Here is a 16,770-nt window from a genome sequence, read left to right as displayed (position 1 = left end):
TGAGCTTATAGCTGTTACTCTTAGCTGATTCTCTGAACATATTTCATCTCCCTGATACTTTATTTATTTCCACAAGCAACGTTATATCCAGAGTGCAATTAAACTAATAATTCTGTGCCCTGTGATTTGTCAGGAAGCCACTTTTAAAGATTTAATGTCTCAAAAGAGAAAAATTATGGTGGACCAGCAGTAAGAAAATCCTAGGCAGTTCTTCAGCACACACCATATAACGCTGCTGGTAAACAGCCAGGTCTGTCGCAGTTGATAGTGTGGGGGCACAATTTGTGTTGCCGGTCACAGATATGCCATGTCAAGGACACGCTCAGGTCCCAGCCTCGGTATAGGGATGAGGTAAGAATATATTATACGCATAGTGATCACAAGTGCCAGAAACCTAACATTTAATGTCAGTGCCTGTTATAAAATGCAGTGGGAACTAGTGAAAATAAACATTTCTTCTCTCATCTTTTTTAAGGAGGAGAATCTTACTGGGGAAAACCTTTCAAAGACGAATTTAAGCCCAATTTGTCCCACACGGGGCGTGGTGTTCTCAGTATGGCCAATTCGGGACCCAACACAAACAAATCACAGTTGTAAGTAGTCACTTGCTTTTTCTGTTTTGTTTCCCTCCAGACATTGTGTCTTACTCTGTTAAGGAAACAAATGACATTTTATGAGCTACTCTTTAAAGTTCAGTCAGGTGAAAGATGCTGCCGAGTGCTGCGTATTGAAATCGGGGTGGCTACAGCTGCTCTGACCCAGCCGAAGAGCAAAGTGAGGCACGGCAAGAACCTGTAGGTTTATAATATCATCATTAATTTTTCTTTTCTGGTTTTATGATTTAAGGTTTCGTTCATTTTTGTCAGTGTTCCCCCACAGAAAGATCATCACACCTCTCCACTCTCTTCAAATTTAGTCCCGCGTTGAACTTTTTGAAAGGGCTTAATGAAATGAGATGTATACTCCACGGGAATGGTGCTGCTTTTTACTCGCCTGATTTGAAGTCAGTGAGAGCAGTTCTGTACTGCTGAAATGTGCAGAACCCAGACATGGCAGAGTGCAGGATCTGGGGCTGAGAATGACGTGGGTTTCAATGTACAAAAGCAGAATGAAGACTAAAACGATGAAAAAATGAATGAAGAAGCAGGAAGAACAACAAACGAAATTTAAAGATACTGAAGTTGTAATAACCTTGTTTGTGTGTGTGTGCACACACAGCAGTGTGTGTTGGGACCGGGGAGGGGGGCAGGGAGGGGGTTCCTGGCGTTGGTCGTCATGATTCTAAGTATTACTATGGTTTGTGAACTATGCGGTAGTGTGGCTGCCTTTAATTAAACACGAGTGCTTGTCTCAGAGCCTTTAGTAGGCTCGCTCCCGTCCCGCGGGCCAAGCACACGCTGGGCAGTTTGCAGGGTCAAGTTGCTGTAGAGCTTATTTTGGATCTGAATGTTATTGCCAGCGCTCAGGTGCTAAATCAGGGGAGAGCAGAGCCACTTTTTTTAAAAATAAAAAGGGATTCTAGAAACAGAGGTTATAGACAGTTCATGAGAGATGTGCCATAGTGAGTCACATCATCTGCTGCTGCAAATGTGACTGTATGTTTCCCTAAAATTTGTGAATGAAAAATGAAATTCCTTTATATGTGAAGTCCCTGAGAGACTCCAGCTGCCTGTATTTGTAAAGCTTCCCAAGCAGCATTTAGACACTTCTGGCAGCTCTGTGACCTGAGGAACTGGGTGAATGGCTGTCACTGCAGCGCAGGGTGAGCTGCGTCCCCCGGGTGAGGAGTGCTCGAGAAATGCTCTGGGCTTCTCCTCCAGGATCATCCTGAGTTACATTAGTTCCATTGTCCTTTATTTTGACTGTGGTGATGGGCGAGAAGCTTTCTCTGTATATTTGCCACTGCTCAGATGTTTTTTTATTACAATGCTACATAACCAACCACTTGATAATCTGAAGTATGGGATATCTGGGAGTAACGTGGTGCAAAGGACCCGTGCACAGGGCTAGATCGCAGTGGTTGCCCTGTGTAGGAGCTCACATTCTGCACAGCCTCCCAAAGCTTTCCTGGGGCTGGCTGCATCTTAATAGCTTGCCTGGCAGATTGCAGCCCCTCCTATCTGCAACCGTATAACTTCTTGAGGCAGTTTCTTATATGGAAAAGTGCTTTTGGAATGCCTATATATTTTTAGCTGTCTCTAATGTAGTGTAGCAGATGGAGACAGGGAGGGGAGCCAGCACTGCCTGTCCAGCCAAGATGGGCCATCATGGTCTGCAGACCACAGCATGGAAACCTCTGTCTCATCCGCCTGGCGTCCAGTCTCCCAAAGAAGCTTTAAGCTTTAGAGAAAAGTTCTAGCAGTAAAGGTTGCTTTGGATTTGGTGCTTTGGTTTCAATGTTTAAATTTAAAAATACAACCCCAAAATTAAAAGTCCAGTTAATTAAAAACCAAAAATCCAAGTTTCACAGGTTTTCAGTATGTTTGACTCTTTGAAATATTCTTCTGCCACGTTTGTATCCAAAGCACAAATTTGCTGTGTCCAGAGGAGAAGTGGATTGCTGTCAGGCCAGTTTAGTGGAAGAGAAATGCAAGAAGTAAATATCCTAAAAGACAGAAGTTGCCACTGGCAGAGCCCACAGTGTCACAGAGCTGTATTTGTGGGACACAAGCTCCCCATCATGCATAAGAAATGTACTTCTCAAGCAGGGTGCACCTCTCCGTCCTGCAGGAGCTTCCCAGGCCCTGCCTGACCAAGGGGCAGATGCCCAGGTTCATTCTGGATGCGTGCAGGTTGCCGTGCTCGGAGCACTGGTCAGGGGGTTAGTGAGGTGTGAAGATGAGAAGCCAGAACTCCAGAAATGCAAGACAAAACCCACAACACGGAGGAGTTAAAGGGTGTCTGGCCAGAGAGGAGCCAGAGAGGGAAGGGCTTCTCTTCTCTCAGGGAGCTTTTGCATACAATTTCTGTTTTTAAGCATCACTGGCTGTTGCTGAGTGTCCATGAGATAATGTGCGTGCTAACTGTTATGTCTTTATTCCTTCCAGCTTCATCACATTCCGCTCTTGTGCATATCTGGACAGGAAGCATACAGTTTTTGGAAGGTAAGTGAAGAATATTATGGCAGCAGTATAGCAGACACGCTCTCCTGCGTGTCTGAAGCATCCAGTGACTCTTGACATGGTACTGGAGGAAACTCCCAGCTCACAAGCTGGTTCTCCTCATCACGAGTAGGTGGCCAATGTCACATCAGTGCCAGTCATCAGACTCTGCCTTTTTTTCTCCTTCCATCACTGTTGGTTGCCTTACTTCCCTTCTGTGGGTGGCCCTCCAGGGAGTCATGAGCACAGTAATCATCGTCCTGTAACCAACCCTGTTAATATTTGTGCATGCTAATTGCCGGGACACGAGAGATTACCTCTTCAGCACTGCTTTCATCTTCTTCCGAGCTGTCAGCCAGGAAATTAGTCATGGCAGGGCTGCTGTTCATCATGGCATAGAACATAGAGCTTCTGCATAGATTAGGTCTTTTGGCCCCTTTTGTTCTTTTTTATTCTATTCTCCTTTTCTTTTATTCCTGACAGTTATCATCAGTATAAAATCTGTATGTTTGTGTGTGTACACATACAGAACATACATGTTAATGTGTGTATATGCAAAGATGATGTCAGTGCTGAGACAGCAAGGAAACTCCACTCTTTATAAAGAAGTCCATTCCAAGAGTCTTTGCCAGGCAAGCCCTCACATGATAAAGATCAAGGTATTTATTAAAGAAGATAATACAAAATCCTTATGTTACGGTGTGTTCTTGGCTTCCCCCGCTGTGGGTGCCGGGTATTTACCCAGTCACGGGTGCCTGTCCTCACAGCTGCCTCGGCGCTCGTGGCGGGGAGGGGAATGTTACTCGCCTGCTCCATTGGTGGCTCCTGAGGATTTTACAGTCTTTTTTTAATGAAGATTCAGTTTTTTATTCTTTTAACAGTTTTATTTGTTTGAAAAGCAGCAATTGAAAATAAATGCGTTTGCTGTTTGCTTCAACTGGATGTCATGCAATAGTGCTGTACTATGAAATTGATATATTTAATCCATGTTCTTTGCCTGTGAGTTCTTGAGGCAGAAGCTGGCTTCATTTTAAAGAATTATTTTAGTTCTGATACTCATTCTGCAGTAATTGCACCCTTTGAAATATATTTCTTTTTCCTTTCCTAGGTTTGTCCTAAAAAAATGTCCCTTGTCATTTGGTGGAAGCAAATTAGTAAAGCAAATTTTAATACGGAAAGTTGAGAGTGAGTAGATTCTTGGAGGAGTCACATTACCTGTATCTTAGGAGTATTTCACTTAAGCTACAATTTGAGCCCTCCTTGCAAAAATCCCATTAAATCCCATAGGGTAATGCTGTTACCCTGAGCTTGCCACCTCACCAAACAGTATTTGGGTTAGGAGAGCTCAGCTGACAATGTTTTAGAATTGCATGAAAACGGAGTGACATCTTCATCTGAACACGGTGCGGGTGAACTTTACCCTGGACTTTCTTGCATGTAAATGAAGATTAATTTGAAAAATGTAAAAAGATGCTGGAATAGATTTATGTACACATTGACTACGTGAATAATTACGTTTACCTACAAATTTAATATAAAAGGCAGCTGTTTTTACCTGCATTTGTTTTTAAAAGCAAAAAGATTGAAGAGATTGTACCTTTGCCGAAACCCCAGTCTGAGTTCTCTATGTTAGATCCCGGGTGTTTCCTGGGTTCGCTGACTGTGTCTGATCTTAGGCTGTATGGTACAATAACATCTGGGAAGCATATCTAGGAATAATATCTGGGTTTGAGAATAGAACGAACCCATGAAACAAGAATTCTTTGTTTCCATGAATGTTAAATTGGATTGTCTGAACTGGATGCTCACTGGTCTGTTGTGACTTTCATATAGATTTGAGGATTACTTAGTTAATATTCAAACCTAAATACTCTGATCTCAGCCGTACCCTCAGCTATTCCTGTGTGGTTCTGGTTCATGTCACATACGTGTGACACATTCATGTCTGGTTCTGGTGAGTGTCACATACGTGTCTTCGAGAGCAGAATTTCACCTGTTTGCAATTTGTATAGAACTTTTCAGCAGAATTTCCATACTTCGGAGAGCAAAGTGGAGTGAAAGAGCAGCCATTCCCCACCCCTTTATTCTTTTTTGGTCCTGTGTGGGATGGAACATTGCAAAGTTCCTTCCCTGGAGAGCTGCATCTTATTCATGTCCCCACTGGTCTGAAACACAATTTTTGGATAGTAGCAGCTATGGAGAGTTGGATGTTTGGCTGTTAAGAGTGTTTGGAAAACCCCGAAGCTGCAGAGGTGACGCGTTTCTCTCTCAGTGTGCTGGAGCTTTCAAGTCTCCGGAGGCGGCTGCAGCTGAGGAGAGGGAGGGCAGCCTGTGATTGTGCTGCCCACCCTGGCAATGGTGAGGACGGATGTTACTGAAAATAAAGGAGATCACTTGGCTTGGATGGGGAGCAAAAACAAAAGCAGAGAGTGAGAGAGGAATCCTTCCCTTGGAGGTGTGTTGCAGGCTGCACAGATTTCCTGCTCCGGCAGAGCTGCCGGGATTAAATTAGTAATTACCATTTCTGGTAATTACAGTTTCTCCTGACTTAGAGAATGCTGTAACTCATGTGAAAACTAACTGGTGGCTTTGCTGGCTTCTAGCTGACTGGTAAGAGATCTAATTTGGAAACTCAAATAACATCAACCAACCAACATTCACTTGCTCCACGCAGAGCGGGTGAGAAGCCTGTGCAGGGGATGGCTGCGTGGGGAGGTGTGTGTGAGGGCTCCCTGCTATCCACGCTGTCACCGGGAGTCCAACTGCTGCATGCTGCGGGATGTCACTGCCAGGGCACCGGTACAGGCCCACGCTCCTGTCGGGCTACTTTGGGAAGTTCAGATGCAAGTGCATCCCATCGGTGGTGTTACGATGTTTTCTATTACCCCGATGGTTCACAGCGCCTCTACATTTGCCCTGGTACATTTGCCCTTTCTAAGCAGAAACAGAAACATAATCTCTGTCCCAGGGAGCTGTGTAAGTAGAAAAGAGATTCCGTATAGATACAGGGAAGTCACAGTAGTGACCCCTCTCAGCCCACCTTCCACCGACAGTTTGCACTTTCTTCAGAACCAAGGAAAAAGAAAGCCCCAGGGAAAAATGAAGTGGCTTTGTGGATGTTTTGGGGGAGCCTGTTCCAGAGATAAAGGGACGCGTGAAAAAGTGCATGTTTAAGATTATAGTGGAAGGTGATCAAGCTGAAGGGGAGAAATGCTCTCGGTGAGATTTGGGGTGAGATTTGGGACAAGCAGAGTGTGGTGGGCTGGAAAGTGAGGGCAGGTTGCAGGTATGTGATGTGATAAAAAGAAAAGCAATAGAGGGAGCGGAGGGAAGAGTGTTGTGGTCAGAGTGGTAAAGCTGGAAATGATCTGGGCAGCAGTTCTTTGTGTTTATTAGAGTATCACTTGTGCTGGTCAAGAACTGAGAAAAGGATGTGGCAACAGACAGGAGCTGAGTATTTGGAGGTCAGTTTTCCCCTCTGTAGGTGGCTGCACGTATCTGCTTACGCAGATCTTCTTACTGTCTCTCGAGGTTTCTGCTGCTCATTCTTCCAGTTCTCTTGTTCCCGGAAATAATGAACAAGGTGCTTTGGGAAACCTCAGCCTTGGTCAAATTGGAGGTGTCGTTCAGTAGCTGACGTGCTCTCAGCTTTGTCTTCTCTTTTTTTCCCTCCTCCCCTTGCCAGATGCTGTTGTGGAAGAAGGTTTTCTTTCTGTATTAAATACGCCTTGACCTGTTCAGTGCTTTTTACTGCAGTCCCATAGAGTGGGGCAAAGAGAGTAACTCTTCTCTGTAGAGCAGCTACAAGGCGTGATTCCACTGTCTGGGTACGGTTAAATAATGCACAGCGTCTGTTCCCACTGTAACATTCCCTGTGTGATGCGAATCCCTGAACCCCAGTGGTTTCTAAACTGGGAAACTCCTGTTCCCGTTGCTCTTCTGCTGTAGTACACGTGAAGAGTGGAGAAACGGGGTGTCAGCAGCAGAAGAGCTGGTTTTGTCACTCGCTGTAGGAGCCTGAGCTGGTTTTGGAGCCCGCTCCCCATCCCGCAGAGAGCAGCGAGGGGCGAGATGGGAAGATGGAGCAGGAGCTGCACGAGGGCTGGTGGCCTTTCCAGAACAGCCGTGTCATCTCCTCAGAGGAACCGGTGCCAGAGCAGGGAGGTCCTTAGCCAGGTTCATCTGTTGAGTCTAGTTTCAAAACGCTTTTTTCCAAGTTGCTTTATTTTTCCAGCGCCCGTCATTACCGTGTCTCGCTGGCTGGATTAAGCCCTTACGAGAGATTTGGGCTGTTATTCTTGTGGTGAGTCTGAGTTGCTCCATTTCAGATGGGGTGTATCTGTAGAAAACATTTTGTCCCGAGCGTACGTGTTGGTGCATGTATATATTGTTCTCTCTGTGTGTGTATATAAATGTATGTACTCCTTTTTATAAAAGTAACCTTGAGGGCAGAATGTGTTTACAAAGCAACAATGCTTCTTTCTGGTTTCTAGTTTAAAGCATTTTTTTTTTAAGAAGTCCAGACATTGTTCTCATATCATCTTCTGACCAGGAAACTCTATCATCTTGGACCGCTGCCATCCCCAGCATTGCATAAGGCTTAATTCCTACAGTTCTTCTAAACAAAAATATGAGAAATAGGAAGTCCACGTGTGAACGTCTGTGAGGCTGCTTGGAGCTGCAGTTTCCTTTGGGAGCAGCAGGACTGTCACTGGATTGTTGCAAAGGGAGAGAATTTGCTCCAGATACTTCACTCACGCTTCATGCAGAGACACTGCGGTGGTTGTGAAGCAGGGTTACTAGTTTGCATAAAGGAGCCTTCACAGGAAGGGAGATTTTAAATAACATCTCAAAATTTGTAATGCAAAGATTTCCAGTGCTGCCTCAGCTCAGTTTTCAAGAAAACAGAATTGCACGAGTAAGGGCACATATTTGTTTTCATTACTCTGGTAACAGAAAAAGCCTAAATGTACCCACCTTGTCATCCGTGCTTAAGTGTAATGCAACATTCATCAAGCTCCTCTAAAAATACAACAAGCTGTCTCAGGGCTGCTGAGCTAAATCTGTAGTTGAGATCATCGTTTCTCTGTTCAGCCTCGACTGGAAGAACCCAGCAAACCCTGGGCTTCGCTGGTGGTTCTCACCCAGGCGGTGTCACCCTCCTCGCTGCAGGGTCTCACCTCAACGTCTGCTGGAGCCTCACCTGGTCAGTTTGGGACAAAGCGTGCGAGGCTCCTTATAAAAGGAATAGAGAAAGAAACGGTGTTTCTGCCCTTCTCCCTTCCCGTCTCTGCCAAGCTCCCAGCCCCGCACCGGTGATGCCAAGTGAGAAAGGCCGACGCGGTGAGACCCGTCGGTGTAACACACACACCGCGTGTGAGGGCTGTAAAGGTGTATGGGTCTGAGCTCCTGGAGCTTGCATTTCATTTTAATGAAAATTAGAATGAAATGGGGGTTGGACTAGATGGTCTCCAGAGGTCCCTTCCAACCCCATATCGTTCTGTGATTCTGTGAAAATGCTGCACAGAGTTCCTTATGCTGAGGCTCGGATTTATTCACAGGACAGGTTTGATGTCGTTTTGTGCGAAGTTAGTGGATATTAGAGTAATATGAAGTAGTGACTTTCTCTTCAGAGATTTTTTTTTGTAATGCTTTTGTGTACTGATCTGATGGCCTTTTCCACGTGTAACTTGTACGGGCTTTTTTCTTGGCAAGATGTCTCTGAGCTTTTCTTCCTACAGCCAGCCTGTGTGTTGTGGGACAGGCAGAGAGCCCCCAAACCACCCCGGCGTGCCGGTTCCCTCCTCTGTGAGCAGCGGTTGCTGCAGCGGGTGCCAGTGCATGGGCTCAGACACGTTATATCCCATCAAACTCATTTTTGTGCCGCGATGTAGCATGATCAGATTTGACAATAATGTGTAACGTTTCGAGGGTCTGCACCTACGTTGTCTCTCTGCTTGGACAAATCAGAGGAAAGTTTACAAAATCCTTTACAGTTTGAGACCTGAGTGTGTAGTTCATGTTTCACTGGATGGGTGATGTTTGCAATCAGATCTTGTTCTCTCTTTATTTTAATTTTTACTGATGCAACACGAGCCTCAGCTGGGTCTGATCCGTGGCAAAGCTCCCAGGTGCTCCCTGAACAAAAATGACTTGTAAATTATTTCCAGTTCCTCTGGTCAGAGCTCTCTTCTCCGACCTGGTAGTTTGTATTCAAATTAATTTTAGTTTTTTATTGGCATTATGGCAGTGTCTAAAGACATAGACCTGTATTGAGAGCTCACTGTGCTGGCACTGGAATATGCATAGAGATACCCTGTGCAAAATGTTAAAGAATGCAGGGGTATAAAACAGAGCAATTTTGCATTTTAGAGACAAGAAACTAAGAAGAAGGAGAATGACATGCTTTGCAGGCATAACAACAATGTCAAAATAGACTGTTTGGGTCATTTACTGATGACCTGTGAATGCCGTGTCTATCACAGCCTTTTAAAATGTACAAGTGACAAAGTATTCCCAATAAAGTTTAATTAGCATAGCAACTGAAGATTCACGAGCATCGCCAAATGCATTAGGGCTAATATTGTGGGAGGTTTAGCTACGGGCTAGGGGATTACTCAGCTGAGATGCCAGTGCGTAGCTGATCTGGCTATTTCAAATTATCAGAACATAATTAAATGAAAACACACGGGCAGATAATGAATGGAGCTGTTGGCTAGAAAATCCTCCAATATTAAATCAGAAGTTTCCTTTAGGGGCAATTAAAATACAGTGAATATATCTTAGGCTGTGTGTTAATCATCAGTATTAGAAGCAAATCTGATATTGGCCTGGAGGAGGATTTTTAAATTGAGGTTTTGTTATGAACTTTCCAAAGTTCATGCAGGGTCTTCCAGCCCTTCCCCCAGTGCGCTGCCTGCAGTTGCGAAGGAATGAGGCTGTTCTAGCCTGCGATCGTGGTTTTTAATTGCTCTTAAACGTCCCAGCCTGATTACAGAATGCACAGCCCTTGGGGAGCGGAGGGGGGAAGGAGAAGAGGGTCTGGAGCGGCGACGCAGTGTCAGTGGGGACAGCCCTGCTCAGGGACGGTGCTGAGCAGTGTCCCCGCTCCCTCACGTAGTTTTATCTTCTGTGATGGGCTCTGTCTTCTGGATGGCATCCAGGGCCCGTCCCAGCCCGTGGGCCAGCACCCGGGGCTGCACTGGGCACGGGGGGGCAAAGGAGAGGGACCCGTTTGCCCATTTTACCACGGGGTCGGCTGGTTGCCTTTGGCTACCGTGGCTCGTGGAGGAGTGCCTCAGGCGGGTCGGTGTTGTGTAGGGGCAGCAGAAGGTGTGTTTCTTTGTCGGAGCAGCTGAGACCATCGCTGGTGATGGCTAGTGGCCTGTCTTGGGGGGCTTCCCGGCTGCGAGACTCCTGCGAGAGTGAGGTACGGCAGTAGAGGTAACTGTGTCAAATACCTGGGAATGCGGTGTGTCTTTTGGGTGAGGTATTGCTCGTTTCTCTGATACGAAAGCAGAGTTAGGTGATAAAACTCTATATATATTCCACTAGTTTGATTTTTTTTTTTTCCCACCAGTTTCATTTAATTTGATTTTCCTCCATTTCACCTGCCCAGCCCTGGACAGCCCATCTGTGCTAGTACTGGAGCCCCAGTAATCCCAGCAATTGGGTTTCAAAGCAGTTGCCACCCCAGGAAGGCTCGTGGCTCTGCAGCCCTGGGCTCCTCGACGGCCGGGTCCTGCCGAGCTGCCGGCCCCAGGCTCCTCCGCCTCCAGGAACAGCGTTTTTGAGAATTATGGCTGCTTCGCATTGTCCCACAGCCATTAATGTGGGCTGTATTTTTGGTTCCTGGCCATGTGGCTTGGCTGTGTTAAAGTAGATGTTGTCCAGCCACAGCCTGCTTCTCCAAGGGATCTGGATCGCTCGGCATCAGCAGCCTGTCTTCAGCTTTATTTACGGCTCTTCTAAGTATAGCTGTTTTCAAATTTAATTGGGGATGATGATGTGGATAAAAGTGTTAAATACCCTGGGACCAAGATCTGATCCCAGCAGGATGCCTCTGGAAACATACTGACTCAGTGGTTTCTATTTAAAATTAGATTTTGACACCTGTCAGACAATTTTTTATTTAATGTGTGCTGTGTTCCTTTCATATTGTTCTGGTTTCTCGATCAAAATATCAGCCGCCTTTCAAAAGTCTGTTCCGCGGCCACTGTTATCCCTGTGAACCACATCTGTCGTCTCAAAGACAGACGGTTGTTTGACAGACTCTGTTTTCCACAAAACCTTGTTGATTGTCATTACTTACTTCCTTTCTTTCTTAATCATGTCCTGTCTCCGCTATTCCTTTATTTTGCTGGGATAGATGCCAGGACGACAGGCTTATAATTATCTGGGTCACCCCATTTATCCTTTCTAAATATCCTTTTCTGGAACTTTCCCATTGTTCCGCACTTTTTTTGAAAATGAACATGCAGCAGTCCAGAAAGTCTTCGGCATTTCTTCAACGTTTTGCAGCAAGTATTTGGATATGTTGACCTGAAAAGCAAGAGGCCAGGGATCTGACATCCTCCTAGATAGAAACCGTGGTGAGCAGCGTCCCGGTGTTGTCCTGTGGCTGTGACTGGGTGCTCTGCTGCTCTCCCAGGCCCTGCCGAGCTCACGGCCCTGATGCACGAAAATATCAGAAGTTAATAAAAACATTTGCTTTCTTGACCAAGTCTGTTGGTTGGTTTTTTTTTTAAAGCTCATGGGAGTAACAAAGGAGCTCCAAATTGATGGATGTAGCACTAGTGAACCCATTCTGAAATGGGTTTCTGTCTTCTCGCGCAGTCAGCTGCCCGCAGAGCCCAGTCTCCACCTGGCTGCTTTGGGTCGCTGCCGGGCTCTTGGACAGATGGCTTTGCTTTGCCTCTGAGTGTTGGACTTTTCCATGTTCTGTTTAATTTTAAAGTCAAATCCCAGACTTGAGAAAAAATTCTTACCTTCCACATCAAATTATGTTATCTCGAGTCTTCCAAATACAGTTGCTGATTCCCCTTCCCCGGCACACAATGGTTTAAAAATCTGCTAGAGTAATGGACATAAATTAGATGTATTAGATGTAAGAGTGCAGGAGTATTCTGAGCCTGTTGTGACATCTGGAAATCGTGTCCTTCCTCTTTTAGGGTGGTTGGTGGCTTTGAGACTCTGACTGCGATGGAGAATGTGGAAAGTGACCCAAAAACAGACCGCCCCAAGGTACATGTGAAGCCTGTGGGGAGGCTGTGTGGGATGGGGGGGAACACCTGTGGACTCGTGTGGCACCACAGCTCGCCCGCTGCCGCTGCTCTGAGAGCCGAGCCTGGGGAGGTGGCACAGCCTAATCCACAGATTGATGCGCTCTTCTCTTCTGCTCCCAGGAGGAAATACGAATTGAGACAACAACTGTCTTTGTTGATCCGTACGAAGAGGCAGATGCCCAGGTGAGGATGGTTGGTTGGTTGGTCTTTTTGAAAGGCCAAAGCTCTTCTTCAGAGAACTCTGTAACTTAATGCCTTTTCTTTGAACACGGGCAGCCCCCGGCCCGTCTGGCTGTGAGCTGAGATTAAGCAGCTGCCATTCAGCATTGCCTCATGTGCCAGGGCCATCGCTGCCCTCTCAGCAGAGAGGTCTCATAGCCGAGCCTGGCACCGCTCCCAGTCAGTCCATCAGGCTTACGATGGGCTCCTTCCCGGTGCCCATGGCAGCTGTGGGCAGTGGCAGGTGAGAAGAAAGTTGTGTTATAATGGCTGCTTGCAGCCTGTTTGTAGTGGCCCTGGAGCTCTGTCTCCTCACGCCTGGCCTGTAACCACAGCGGTGCTGATTGCTGCTCTGGAGTGCTTCAGAGCTTCCAAGAATTGTAGACAGTTTCTCCTTACCCTGGACTAGCTCTCGCGACAGACTGCGCTCTGCTCCCACAGGTTGCTGCAGAAAGAGAGAAGGTCCGGCTAGAAGAAGAAGCAGCCAAAACAAAAGCTGAGGTGGTCCCACCAAAGAAAGAGGTCCAGGCTCCTAAAACTTACCGGCAGGGGATTGGAAAATACATTAACATGGCTGCAGCGTGAGTTCCCTGCCCGTCTCATCTTTGTTGAGTGTTGTAGTTGCTTTTCCTGATGGAGGCTGACCCTGTCCAGGGCCATTGCCCAGGTGTTTGGTGTGTGCCAGCAGGCTTGCAAAGACACCCTCGTGTGGTCCCAACAGTCAAGAGTTCCCTCTGCTGCTGTTGTTTTTCAAGATTACAAGTTAACTGAGCTTTTCTTTTAGCATTGAACATGACCGAGTTGGTCTTTAACAGCGTGTGCTGCCTTCAGAACTGTAGATGCGTTTTCACAACTCGGAAGTCCTTGAGGAACTGTACTGTGCCACTTCCTACACCATCTTGGATTCTCTTCCTCTTCTGAGCTATTTCTGAAGGCCATGGTCCCACAGATGTTTTGCTTTTAGCAGCTTCTCTCCTGCACAAAGTTGCTGCCCTAAACCCCTGTCACTCTGCTCTCTGGTTCCCTGTTCAGCCGCACAAACGGTTGTACCAGCACAATTGCCAGGGCCGGGCAGGGGAGCAGGTTTCCAGGCTTGCCGTGGGAGCACCGGGTGTCTGGCGAGTAGCTGTGGGGAGCCTGGCTGGTTGTACAGGCTCGTCCTAAAGCCTCCTCTCCCAGACACCTTTGTTACATCCCTTGGGACCGGCAGTGTCACTTGCTTTCCTGAGGACAGTACAGAATCCCACCCGAGTGGCAGCTTTGCATGAGTTTTGGATAAATGAAAATAAATGCCTTCCACTTGTTTTTTTCACAGACTTCTCTAAAAGCATTTGCAAAAATGCTGTTGTCTGTCTGCTGCGTAAAGGTTTGTATTTATGTATACACACAGATCTGGACAGCTATTGAATCAGCTCGTGTGTGCCTGCGTGACTTACGGGCATTTGCATAACTGTGAGAACAAAAAATGTTAGCCCATGTGGGTCAGTTTGGTGTGTCCCTTGAGCGTTTCAGCTTAAAATTGCTGCCATTGCTGCCAATTGCAAATTGCCAGTTGCTGCCCAGAGGAAACCTGGGCAGAGCTTGCAGCTTTGTGGAAAGGGGCAAGTAATATAGAAGGGACTTTCCTTCCCTGGTGCTTCCCTCATGGCAGCCTCCCTTCAAACTGGGAGTTTGGTCCGTAGAAGCCCTTTGGCAGGTACAGGAGTGGTTTGATGAGGTTGCACGCTCTTTGAGAGAGGCTGAGAACAGCAACGGGGACTGCAACAGGCTGTGCTCAAGAAGCAGGAAAGGATCTGAAAAACTCACCTGGCTGCTTTACACCAAATCCCCCATAAATCCTTTTGCTGCCACAAACGCAGGTGAGAAGGTGGGGAGAGAACCTGTGGATCACATTTTCATCATGACTGAGCTAAAAGAGTACAGCTGTTAAATCTTCAGCTCTGGCCTGGAGAACTTGTTGGGTTTTGAACACTTTCCTGGAAGTGTCCAGAGCCTGACCCAAACCATCCCCACGCACTGACACGCTCTCCCCCTGCTGGGGTCTGCCAAAGGCCCTGTCCCCACCCTGTGTCCCCTGGGCTGGCACAGAGCTTGTGCTCCCCGACGGTTGACAAGGGATGGGCTCCCGTCCTTCCACGGGAGAGGAAAGGCCCCCAGCTCCCCCCGAACAGTAAATAGTCCTGAGAGCTGTTTGCATTTTGTCCCCAGGAAGCGCAGCGTGGAGGACGACGGGCCCTCGACCAGCGTGGCTGCGAAGAAGGAGAAGAAGAGCACGGGCTTCGGGGACTTCAGCTCCTGGTAGCAGCGCGGGGAGCCCAGCCCTGGAGAGGAAGAGAAAAGGCGGCCGCCCACGTGTCCCCCAAGAACCCAAAAGACAGTCTGTCCTGGGGAGGGAAGGCACCAGCCTGCCCTCCCCCTGGGGAAGAAAACTGTTGCTTTGTTAAGGCTGGTTAATGTGGCTTTGTTTTCTAGAGGGCTGCCTTCCCCCCACAGCATCTTCCTCGAAGGCCTTTTGTTGTTGTTTGCTGAGCGGGGAGCGGGGTCCCGGCTCCGTGGGGATCAGCCGGACCTTTCTCTCCCGGCTGGCAGCAGACCAGGCAGAGCCCGCCGTGCAGGGCCACGGCAGCGAGCGGCTGCGGTGGAGAAAGAGCTCCTTTTCCAGGTAATCGTTTCCAGACCAGCCACGTCTGCCAAACAACAATTGAGTGAATGTGCTGGGGGGGCCATGCTGCTGGAGCTCGGCCGAGGGGAGGAGAGGGCTCCAGCCACCCCTGCCCTTCCCGCTGCCTTTGCTGCTTCTCAGCAAGGACCCGTTCTGTCTCCTGCTCCCTGTGCCTGCTCCTGGCCAGACTGGCTGCTCTCAGTCTCCGCAGGGCCTGCTCACTCCAAAATGTGGGCTCTCTGGACCCCGTTTAGCCTCTGACAGCAGTGAATCTAGATGGGGAGCCTGGGGTGGCCGCACCGCTTGTTCCTCCCAGTGGCTGCCCTTCCCCGAGCTACTGGGCAACCAGCAGGACCAGTTCAAACCTGCCCTCAGGTCCCAGGAGCCACAGCCTGCAGCAACTGAGCAGGAATAGAAACAACTTGGGGTTTTTTTGTTTGTTTTTTTTTTTAACCATCCCTAAAGCCTGCTCCTCACAGGGGAACACGCACCGTGGTCTGCCCCGACATCGGTCCCCCCAGCATTGGGGAAAACAATGTAATACGGCTGAGAGGCATCTCAGGTATTTCCATTGCCTGCTCACAAATTATTAGGAAGCTTAATAAAGGCCTTACGGGGTGAAGCTGTATCAGCCTGTGAAGTTTTAATCCGAGGACGTGTGTGTTACCATCACTTGGCTGTAGCAGGCTAGATCCTGACCATTGCTTTTCAGCTCATCCTAGGTGTTTCCAGATGACAGAAATACCCTCCCTACCTCTCTGCGTGGCTGAGGAGATAATTTTGTAATCAGCTTTGTAACGACATTTATATTGGTGGTTCCGTGTTTTAAGAGAAGATTCCATTTATATGAAATTGCTGTAAAAACTTTTGGTAAAATGTTTTGCATTAAATGCTTTTATTTTCTTTTGAGTGCTTGCTTTGGCTGTTCAACTGTCATTTCCAAGATCGTGGCATTGCACAGTTGATTGTCGTACAAGGAAATGATTAATTCCTGCTTTTAAGATGCTCATAAGGAACTCTGGGATCTCTGCGGATGTGATTACATCTTTGTTAAATCATAGGAAGTTCAAACTACTCTGAAGGAATAATGGGGGGGTTGTTTTGCAGCACTTTGCAGTGTATCGGTCTGAAATAGCACGTTTGATTCTCGGAACAGGGGATACGATGGTACTTTCCTCAAGCTGAGTTTCTCGTGTCTTACTGAAACCTGTTGCTTCTCCTGGGCTGGCCCTTTCCTGATAAATTGTTATTGATCCCCTCCACCTACAGCCCGTTTTTGAGCTGTCACGTTCACAGAATTGCTAGAGCTGGAACAGGCAGCTTAATGAAATCCGTGAGAGTAAAATGCTTTTTTTTGTACTAGATTAAAATGGAGATTATTATGGAAGAAAGGGGCTTTTGATTGCAAGGAGGGCAACGGAGGTGTGCCAAGGACTCCGGTGTCAGCAGGATTCCTTGTTGCAGAGTGATACAAGGGACAGTGGTAGAGAGAGCCGCCCGCTGT

General features: G+C 47.4%; 1 protein-coding gene across 1 annotated transcript in view; it reads left to right on the top strand.

The window, feature by feature from the left end:
* The window catches only part of PPIL2 (peptidylprolyl isomerase like 2), a 66,894-nt gene extending 50,720 nt beyond the window's left edge, over window positions 1–16,174 (top strand). The window contains exons 15-20 of the mRNA XM_074159480.1: window positions 476–593; window positions 3,048–3,104; window positions 12,272–12,344; window positions 12,506–12,568; window positions 13,046–13,185; window positions 14,813–16,174. Coding sequence (XP_074015581.1) covers window positions 476–593; window positions 3,048–3,104; window positions 12,272–12,344; window positions 12,506–12,568; window positions 13,046–13,185; window positions 14,813–14,906 — 545 coding nt within the window. The 3' untranslated portion in view covers window positions 14,907–16,174. The remainder of the gene's footprint in view (window positions 1–475; window positions 594–3,047; window positions 3,105–12,271; window positions 12,345–12,505; window positions 12,569–13,045; window positions 13,186–14,812) is intronic.
* Window positions 16,175–16,770: the final 596 nt, after the last annotated feature.

This window comes from Numenius arquata, chromosome 16 (assembly GCF_964106895.1).
Source record: "Numenius arquata chromosome 16, bNumArq3.hap1.1, whole genome shotgun sequence".
NCBI classification, from domain to species: Eukaryota; Metazoa; Chordata; class Aves; order Charadriiformes; family Scolopacidae; genus Numenius; species Numenius arquata.
The sequence above is the reverse complement of the archived record's forward strand: the minus strand, read 5'-3'. Positions and strand labels throughout refer to the sequence as shown.